At 47.9% G+C, this 10533-nt stretch overlaps 1 protein-coding gene and 1 pseudogene across 3 annotated transcripts in view; one reads left to right on the plus strand and one right to left on the minus strand.

Annotated features, from left to right (window-relative positions):
* Positions 1–1361, minus strand: part of PPP1R2 (protein phosphatase 1, regulatory (inhibitor) subunit 2) — a 37274-nt gene extending 35913 nt beyond the window's left edge. For all 3 annotated transcript variants that reach the window (XM_011988967.1, XM_011988966.1, XM_011988965.1), the window contains exon 1: positions 869–1361. In XM_011988967.1, coding sequence (XP_011844357.1) covers positions 869–990 — 122 coding nt within the window. In that variant the 5' untranslated portion in view covers positions 991–1361. The remainder of the gene's footprint in view (positions 1–868) is intronic.
* An 8652-nt stretch (positions 1362–10013) lies between these two features.
* Positions 10014–10533, plus strand: part of LOC105545921 — a 2918-nt pseudogene continuing 2398 nt past the window's right edge.

Below are 10533 nucleotides of genomic sequence, written 5' to 3' on the forward strand. Positions count from 1 at the left end.
AGAGTCCTTATATTTTTAGTATCTTGCAACGCCCAAGCCCCCTTGCACTTCTAACCCACTACAGATACTGTACTGCAACATTTTCTCTATGCATCAACGCCTCTTTTTTTTTTTTAAAGGCTGGTATATTGTTCCATTATACAAACGTACCGTAATTAATATTTCACCAGTTCTTACTAATAGTTCTTACTAATGGACTTCGGGTGGTTTCCAATTATATTACTATACTTATTACATACAACGCTCAGGTGCACAACTTTTTACATGTGTATCTTTAGCGTATGCAAGAGCAACTAAAATATCACTGGGTCATTTCAAGTTGCTCCTCTTTGAACTGTTTTGAGCCTAGATCTATTTCTGAACAGGAACAAAAATCAGAAAGAACCCAAAACTCTGGTTGCAGATGCAGAAATACAGTGTGGCACGATGCTAATGGGAGAAATGGTCTCTTTTATTAGCTTGAGACTAGATCTTCAAGGGTTCCCAAGAAAAGAAAATACATTGTAATTATCGAAGAATTTTAGATACCTCAGAGATGAGGTTAAGAAATAGTAAAAGCTTAACAGTCGAAGATCTGAAGCTTCAATTTCATTCTTTGATGTTCCCGATTACAGAAGTTCAAAGATGATATCTGTTTAAAAAATTATATATATGCACATATGCTAAAAAAAAAAAAAAAAAAAAAGGAAACACGATAAACGTCATCGCCCAGCCTTCTTAAAGATCGCTCCCAACCGCGGCTAGCCGGGCAGGACAGACCCGAGCGGCACCCGAGCCGCATCCACGCCGCCCGCCCGTGCCTGGGGTCTGGTGGGTAACGGGCCCGGCGGGAAGGAGGGGCTCCCCGGTCGTCCCTCCCAGCTCTCACCTCAGCTCCTCGTCGACACTCCCGCGGGGCTGTTCGGCCGACGCCACCATAGAGGAAGTCGTAGAGGTCTTGTTCTTCAGGATCCCCTTGATGGGCCGGTGCGAGGCCGTCGAGGCCGCCATTGCCGGGCGCTCCGGCTGTCGGCTCAGGGTCGCTGCTTGGCGTGGGGTCCGCGAAGAGAAGGGTCGGCACAGCAGAGACTCGCAGGCAGCCGCGGAGCCCGCTCAGGGCTAAAGCGGCCGCACCTGCTGCCTCGGAAACGGCTACCGGAGCGGTTGTCACGACACAACGACCCCGACGCCAGAGCCAACGCCGAACGGGTGACGGCTCCTCGCGCTCCCTTAGCCGCCAGCACTTGACCCGCCGCTCGCGGAGAGACGCCGGCCTAGAGCTCCAGCGCGGGCGCGACGCCGACGCCGAAGCCAAGCGGGCCCGCCCTCTCGCGATATCTAGGGAGGGGGCGGGGAGGGGGCGGGGCGAGAACAGAGCCGACCTCCTCGCCCCGCCCCCTCCGTCCCGCCCGCGCTCCTCGCCCGCCCCCGCGCGGCGCTGTGAGGCGGGAGCTGTTTCCGAGAGCCCGTGGGAGAGCGCCCGGGCCTGCTGCTGCCCGGTCCCGCGCGTTTCTCGAGCAGCCTCGTCCCACCACCTTGGGAGGCCGTAGTGTTATTTTTATTTTTCGGATCAGCAGCCTGAGACTCGGTGACGTCACTCCGCGGAGAGGTTAGCTGACTTGAAGAAAAGGGACGTCTCCTCTTTCCGTTTGGCCGGTGTAAAAAGCCGAACTGCCGGTGATAAAAGCATGCACTGCCAACACTGGAGTGGTCCTTCGAGGCCTATTATGAAGTCATAGAGTGTCTGCGTTGGAATCGCCTCACCTCCTTTTACCGTTGGAGAAGCCGACGGACGGACGGGCAGCGAATCCCGCCGTCGCACAAGCCGTGCAGGCAGAGAGCGCAGGAGGCGGGAGGGCGGCAGCGACACGTCTCCCAGCCAGGGACCCCCTGGGCCCGCAGAGACCGCGACAGGTTCCCGCCACAGAGGGAACCAGCTCTGCCGCAGGTCGATGTGGACTTCAAGCCTGCAGAGCGGAGAGCCCGTTTCCATCGCTTAAAGCCACCCCGTGTGTGGTACTTGTTATGGCCCCTGTACCCCCCGCTCCCCAACTCCAGTCCGCAGCTGGCTCCTCACCAGGCTCTTTTCCATGACTCTTTCTTGACCAGGCCTTTTTATCATTCTCACCACAGGTTAGAGCACAGCAGACTGAGCCACCCAGAACTGGCCACTCCGGTGGACCAGCCCCTGCGGATTCACAGACCACAGGGCCTGGAAGGGACCTTGTCAAGCAGGCCCATGAGGTGGCTCTTCAGCCTCTTTCTCCAACAACCCCAGGGGCTAGAAGCTCGCCACACCCCTGTGCAACTCATTTTATCTTTGCACAGCTCTGACTCAGGGAGTTCTTAGATTGAGCTGACACCTGGCTCTCAGTAATGTCTGTCCACTGCTGTGGGGGGTGAGAGGAAGCGTTTCCCCCCATCTAACCCCTATAGCAGCAGTCTCACTCCCATGGCTCATCTCTGGACCACAGTCTCATCTTCTTTAACACAGGCTCTGTGCCTTTTGAGGACGACCCTGTTCTGTGTCCTTAGGACTCTGCCCCTCAGGGATGACTGTAGGGTTCTGATTGTTTTTATTGTCTGGCCCCTAGCCCCTAGCGAATTCCTGGCACAGAACAGGGCCTCAGTATGGGAATGGATGTGGATGGAGATAATGGAGGGGAAGTGAGCTGGAAGGGGAGAAGGGAAACAGGGTTCCCCAGGGATTTGCCTCAGCCAGGGGCCTGCACAGTCACTCTTGGCACTGGCCCCACCTTTGTTCCCAGTCAAATATCCACTGGTGCCGTCTCTCCCTCCCAGGCCAGGACTGCTCAGTGAATCTAACACTATGCCCTGACAGCCCTGTCCAGCCCATGGAGCAGAGAGAGAGTTCTCAGCCAGGGGAAGCAGGATGGCCACCTCCCTTCCTTTCCTGAGTTCTTTCCACCCGTGTTCAACACCTGTGTTGCGTCTCCTGCCCTGTCAGCAGGCGTCTAGGTCAGTGATGGCAATCCTGTTTTCCGGGGAATACACAAACTTCCCTGTGTGTTCTAAATTACTGGGCAGATCTGCTTTGTTCCTGCTTGGCCTGGGAAGCGTCACTGAGTTCAGCATCCCTGAACTCAGCATCCCTGAACTCAGCATCCCTGAACTCAGCATCCCTGAACTCAACTGTGACTGGGCCCTTAATTAAGCAACAGCTTGCTTTCAGGCCCTCTAATGAAAGGAACTATGATCGTATGGCATACAGTGTTTTATTACAGTTAATAAACAAACATTGGAACAGGAGGTGATGAAGAGTTCTCTGAAGAACCTTGGAAACGCATTTCCCTCATCAAGAGTTAAACTTTTGTCTCTTGTACTGGTTCTTCCACTCCCAAACCCACAACAAATGAAAGCAGATGATGACTTTGGTAGCCCTTAAAAAAAAAAAGTTTGTAAAATTGTAAGGGCCAGTACTGCTTTTTGATTTTTGGTTTTTTTTTGAGACAAAGTCTTGCTGTGTCACTCAGGCTGGAGTATAATGGCACAATCTCCACTCACTGCAATCTCTGCCTCCCGGGTTCAAGTGATTCTCCTGCCTCAGCCTCCTGAGTAGCTAGGATTACAGGCGCCCACCACCACACCCAGCTAATTTTTGTATTTTTAGTAGAGATGGGGTTTCACCGTGTTGGCCAGGCTGGTCTCGAACTTCTGACCTCAGGGTGATCTGCCCACCTCAGCCTCCCAGAGTGCTGGGATTGTAGGGGTGAGCCACTGCGCCTGGCCTGCTTTTCCTTATGTTTCAGAATAGTCGAACCACTTTATTCCTCAGTGTGGCCCAAATAAGATTTTCAAATGCTTCTAAACAGAGCTCTCCTTCTGTGCCTCTGCCTCTGCTGAGATTTGCTCCTGTAGAAAGTTATCTGGACCAAACGGCCCAAGCACTGAATTTAGCTTTATTGGTGTTACATTTCCTGTGTGTTGAGGGTTTGGCTGCCAAGAGGTGAATTGTAGATGGAATCTTTCATTCTGGTTCCAGTTTCTGGAAGTAGCTATTGAGCTGAAGGCAAATAATATATTTAAAGAGATATACATGATTTAAGGATAATCTGGCATTTATCTCTCCTCTCTTTTTGAAGACTTCATCATCATGGTTGCCTGACCCAACACAACGTATTTGGAGGAGGAGAGGGGACACTTTTATTGTACCCCATCACGTGGCTGAGTCATTTGGCTCTCCATTCACTGGAACAGACGACTGTGGACAACACCATTGGGTTTCCCACCAAGGACAGAATTCCAAAGCAACAATGGCTTCCATGGTTAGCTCGCCCAGCCTGCCCGAGTCATCAGCTAGTTCCACAGAGTAGAGAAGTGGGTAGTGCCCGCCCACCTACGTCTGGAAAAATTCCCAAAAGTTGTGACTTCAAGACCACCGAGTCAGCAGCAAGTCTTTTCCTGCCAAGAATAGCACATTGTTCTTTTCCTTTTCACGTAATCCCTCCCCGGAAAGAGAAGATCACAGATTTTGTAGTATTAAATACGTTGTAGAGATTCATGGTAGCAGGGGCAAGATCATTTAAACAAAATACAGAAAGTATCAAGAGAGAAAAAGCCAAGGACAAAGATTAATCATTTTCTGCTTAAAAAGAAAAAGGCTTTGATTTGCAACCATGGAATGCTCCACTGTTTCTCTTCTCTTCAAAGACATCTACTGAAAGGATTCCTTAACTTTTACCAAGTGGCCAAAATACTTCTCTGAGAAGACTCACAGAGCATAGGCCTCCCTAGGGTACACAAAGATTTCATTAGTCCCTGGATGTTTCCTGATCCTTTCAAAAACTGATTAAATTCAGAGACTCTAGGCAAATACTTCTTTCAGAACCTATGAGGCAAAAACAAAAGAAGAAGGCAGGACGTGCAGTGTGACAAACCTTGGAATGGTAAGTAGGAAATATGAGTTAGTTTCTTGGCTAAGCTATGAATTTACCTTGTGCCTGCCAGAAATTAGTCTTTTGTGACTGTAAATTTTCTGTGTTAACTGGTTTGGTTTATAAATTATTGCAAGAAGTAAGGGAGCAGTGTCATGTATTGTAATTTCATTGTGTCAGTTTTGCCAAGTTCTCTTGCATTTTGTTATTCTGTGAACTCATAATGGGATAAGGAGTATAGGGTTTGATTCAGAACATATGTGATATTGGTATAAACGCTTCATGGAAAACCCTAAATATATTTTGAAGCCTACATAGTTAAAAGTCACCATTGGAAGACTTTTTTACTTTAATATTGTATTTATGTTCGTTAGCACTCATCCTCATTTGAAACTTCTCAAATGTGTTATTATTTTATTTGACTGTTGTCTCCAGATTTGTCTGAGGACCTCCACTTTCTTCACTGTCCATTCATCTTCATACTGCTCTCATATATTTTTTTTTTAAATTGAGCTATGCAATGATCCTTAATTCAACTCCACTTTGCCACACACAGTATTAGGCTTGGGCAAACAATTAGAACTTGCCCTCCTTGCCTGGGCGCTGTGGCTCCCACCTGTAATCCTAGCACTTTGGGAGGCCGAAGTAGGTGGATCATGAGGTCAAGAGATTGAGACCATCCTGGCCAACATGGTGAAACCCCATCTCTACTAAAAACACAAAAATTAGCTGGGCATAGTGGCCCATGTCTGTAGTCCCAGCTACTTGGGAGGCTGAGGCAGGAGAATCACTTGAACCCGGGAGGCGGAGGTTGCAGTGAGCCGAGATCACGCCACTGCACTCCAGCCTGGGGACAGAGGGAGACTCCGTCTTTAAAAAAAAAAAAAAAAAAAGAACTTGCCCTTCTTTTTTTTTTGTTCTGCTCAGGGAACTCAGTCTGCAGTGGTTGCTCATTGCCTAGGATAAAGTCCAAATCCTTTGGGCCTTCACAATCCAGCCCTATCTGTTTTTCTAGTCTCCTTTACTTTTTACATCCACTTGCTTTCCTCTATGTTCTTCACACCAGTCGCACTGCCATTCTCAAGGTGTCATATTCTGTCCCTTTTTCATGCCTTTACTAATTTGTGTGAAATGCCATCCCCTATTCTTGCTCTTAAATTACCCCAGTTCAAAGGTTATCTCCTTCTCCGCCTCCATGCAGGCAGTTAGTCTTCACCTTCACCGAGATGCTGAGGAACTGTTTGCATTCTTCTCATTGTATCACCATTATCTAAGGGTCCATCCCTCCGCTGTGGCCTCTTTGGGAGCAGGTGCATGTCTTCCTCCTCTTTCTCTCCCGACAGCATGACTGAATGAATACAGTGTCTCCCGTAAGAGGCCCTTGATACGAGTTGGTTATGTAAATCAAAGAAAGTGACCAAGGCGAGTCTCGATCATTTGGGTTTATTTGCCAAGGTTAAGGAAGTGCTCAGGAAAGAATGCCGATCCACAGGAAAAACTGTGGCCCATGCTTTTTCCAAAGAGGGTCTGGGGACCTCAATATTTAAAGGGAAAAGAATGAATATTGTAGAAAGAGAAAGAAAGTTTTTTTACAAAGGGTAAATAAAGGGTGGATAAGAGGGAAGCCATTGCATTCTTTTGTCTTTGATCAGCCATTTACATGTGAGAGGGTGGTAGAGGTAGAGTCACTTACACATTCGACGAATCTGCATTTTTTACGTAACGTAAACATAGGGCAGAGGAAGCAAACACGTATGCCTTTGTCTCAGGTAAGCAGACGGATGTGAGTTCTGTCCTTTGCCCCATACCTGCAAAGATAAGCTATCAATGTACATTGCCAGGGTGAGATTCAACAGAATTGTTTTAGAGTAAAGATCTGGGAGCCCACAAGGAATTTCCCTATGGGCAAATTGTGAGAGAGGTCTATAGCTTTTTTATCTGGTAGCTATCTATCTATTTAGAACACAATGGGAGACAGGTTTGCAAGACCCAGTTCCCAGCTGGATTTTTCCCCTTTGGCTTAGTGAGTTTAGGGTCTCAAGATTTATTTTCCTTTCACAGTTGAATAAGGGAATAAATGAGTTAACTGTTCCTAAATTCGACCTCCCCAGTAATGGTGCCCATAACAACATCAATTTCTTGGAAAGCAATCTGACTACATATCTTGTTCTGCATGGCTAAGGAAGGCATTAGCAGCTATAATGCTAGCAAGGAAATAATAGAAATAAGAAAGACTGCTGAGTCGGTAGAGAATGCATTAAAAAGAGGAAGTTGTCCTGTTACGTCAGAAATCTTCATTGAGGTCTGTTACGTGCCAGGCGCCTTTCCTAGGTGTTGTCTCTTGCTTAGTTTATTGCATAAGTAAACTACAGCAGGTACTGTATTTCCTCTTTTTATTTTAATTTCGTTTACTTTTCTTTTCTTTCTTTTTTTTGAGATGGAGTCTCACTCTGTTGCCTAGGCTGGAGTGCAGTGGTGCAATCTTGGCTCACCACAAACTCTGCCTTCTGGGTTCAAGAGATTCTCTTGCCTCAGCCTCCCAAATAGCTGGAATTACAGGCACACACCACCATGCCTGGCTAATTTTTGTATTTTTAGTAGAGACAGAGTTTCACCATGTTGGCCAGGCTGGTCTCAAACTCCTGATCTGAGGTGATCCACCCACCTTGGACTCCCAAAGTACTGGGATTACAGGTGTGAGCCGCCACGCCCGGCCTCCTCTTTTCATTTTAGGTTCAGAACCCTTTCTTAAAAAATTTCATTGTTAGGCCAGGTGCAGTGGCTCATGCCTATAATCCTAGCACTTTGGGAGGCCAAGGCAGGTGGATCACCAGAGGTCAGGAGTTCAAGACCAGCCTGGCCAACATGGTGAAACGCTGTGTCTACTAAAGACACAAAAATTAGCCAGGCGTGGTGGCGTGCACCTATAATCCCAGCTACTTGGGAAGCTGAGGCAGGAGAATCACTTGAACCTGGGAGGCGGAGGTTGCAGCGAGCTGAGATCATGCCTTTGCACTCCAGCCTGGGTGACAAGAGTGAAACTGTCTCAAACAAAACAAAACAAAACAAAGTTTGTTATTAGATACACATATACACACATAACACACACACACACAAACACACACGCATGCACACACGTCCACCCCTCGCTTCGTGTGTCTCTCCCAGCTCTGGCTCTGGGCTCCAGGAGAATGCTGTTGCTGTTTTCACAAAGGCATAGCTTCCTGTGTCATCAGGTGCACCTGTGTTATCACGTGTTTTTATCAAGTGGTGCCCTAGATAGGACTCAAGACCCTCTTTGCTCTCCCGTGGCTGAGGCAGGTGGGAGGAATCCCTCAGCAGGAACCACAAGGCTCTCACAGGATAAAGTGCTGTCCCGTTGGTTTCTCCCCCAAGGACTTCACCAGACTTCATCAGAAGAAAGCAGTGCCAGAGGGGACTGCAGAGGAAAGCTGGGGCTTGGGAAACCAGCAGCAGGGGCCACGTGGGCAGGTGGTTTCTGTGTGAACCTCTGATCTGTGAAACATAAACAGGAAATGTTGAAGGCTTCTCGTGCTCTTTTTTGATATCAAGAACATTCTGCGGCACAAAAGAGTTTGCCCTCTCACTGTTTCTCATACATGGAGGTTTTCTAACCAGCATCCTGAACAGAACTGAAGTACAAATAAAACCAAAGTAAAAACTAGCTTTCTCTCTAGATTTTAAAATTTTCATTTTTTTTTTTTTATGGTGGCACCTATACTGTTACCTTGTAGGTACCAACTAGGATGTACTTTTTAACCGCCTGTCATTCATGGTTTACCTACTTGGAAGCTCAACCCTGTCCAAGACTGGACCCCAGTCGACACAAATTTTATCTTAATTTTATGAAGGTCTATCCCACCCCTAATATTCTGACATTCTTAAATACGCTGCTCAGCTGTGCTTGTCAAAGGCAATTGCGTTTGCTACATTTCAGAACAGAGTCCACACAGACCCCATTTGGCTCTGTGCTAGGAATGGCAGCAGTGCAAGACTGTGGAGCTCTATGGTTGACCACAACTTTGATCTTGCTAGGTGTCGCCAAGTTGGAAAAAATTAACTAAGACTGCAGGGTCAAAGAGAACACATCAAAGCATTAACTGCTTTTGTTTCATGTTTCCTCTCCCTCCATAGAGGGACACAGAAATTAAGAAAATTGCCGGATGTGGTTGCTCACACCTGTAATCCCAACACTTTGAGAGGCCAAGGTGAGTGAATCATGAGGTCAGGAGTTTGAGACCAGCCTGGCTAACATGGAGAAACCCTGTCTCTACTAAAAATACAAAAATTAGCCGGGTGTGGTGGTGCACCCCTGTAATTTCAGCTACTTGGGAGGCTGAGGCAGGAGAATCGCTTGAACCTGGGAAGCAGAGGTTGCAGTGAGCCAAGATCGCGCCACTGCACTCCAGCCTGGGCAATAGAGTGAGACTCGGTCTCAAAAAAAAAAAAAAAAGAAAAAAAAGAAATTAAGAAAATGTATACAGAGTGGGCAGGAACAAAATCTTCTGGTGAATCAAGTCTGCAGGCTTATTAAATGTGACAGTATGCTTCCTGAAGGATTAGAAATAAAGTACAGTGAAGTCAATGCTATAATAGCTCTAAGCAGAGCCAAGCACAATGTCTTTTCCTCCCCTCACAAGTACTGAACTCTTCTTTCAATCTGCTCAGCTCTGGGACTAGGCCAAGCCTTGTCCTCCTGGGACAGCTGCTTTAGGAGCCAACCAGGCGAGCCCAGCCAGTTCTCAGGGAGTTGAATGGCATGGCGGAGAAGTCCTTTCACACCCAAGGCCAGTCTGCGCACCAGGCCTCCCATCCCTGTCCCCCTCGGGGCCTTGAATGTGCAGCCTCTTTCACCACTGTCATCTTCTGGCCTCTCCATGTAGCTTCTCCTCGAATGCCTGCTGGGCATGCCAGCCTCCATTCCTCACAAACTGCTTATGTGCAGGGTGATACTCAGGATATTTGAAAACCAAAACGGTGTGGGCAGGCCGCAACTAAGCAGGAAGGAAAATGGCTATCATGCAGGCATGGCTCCATGTAATTCAGAGAAGCCTCTGCTACCAGGTGTTACCGCTTTAGTTTTTGGGCTCACTGGGGAGCCCCAGGGGTGGTCACGAGATGGGGAACATTCTGGAGGCTCAAAAGAGTGGCCTTGCACAGAGTACAACTGTTGTGCGTTGGTACACACCCACCTGTCACGTCAGCCGGTCTGAGACCCCATATGCCTTCCCAGAATGTTGCCTGCACTCCTTGCCTTAACAGAAGTCTGGGTTTTCTGTCCTATGCAACTCACAAATAGTGGCCAGCAGTTCTGTGCCATGGAGCACAGGACTGGGCAGGAGTTAGGTTTCTCCTTGACTCCCAAGACTGCTGCTGGGGTTATCATCGTTCCCTCTGTCCTGACCCACGGCCCAGGGTAAAAATTTCTTGAGGCTCATGTCAATGCCATCCCCCGTGGGCTCCTTCCAGTGGCTGCCATCTGGTAAAGCTCCTGCTGATCTCTAAATGCCATCAAGAACTTTGGTCCATTTTTTTTTTCCTCATTTAAGAAATATTTCTTAAGCATTCACTGTGCCAAACAACTTGCTGTATGTCCAGAGATGTATAAAACATGATTCTTGCCCTTAAAGGTAAGCTC

The sequence above is a fragment of the Mandrillus leucophaeus genome, unplaced genomic scaffold (genome assembly GCF_000951045.1).
Source record: "Mandrillus leucophaeus isolate KB7577 unplaced genomic scaffold, Mleu.le_1.0 Scaffold342, whole genome shotgun sequence".
Taxonomy (NCBI): Eukaryota; Metazoa; Chordata; class Mammalia; order Primates; family Cercopithecidae; genus Mandrillus; species Mandrillus leucophaeus.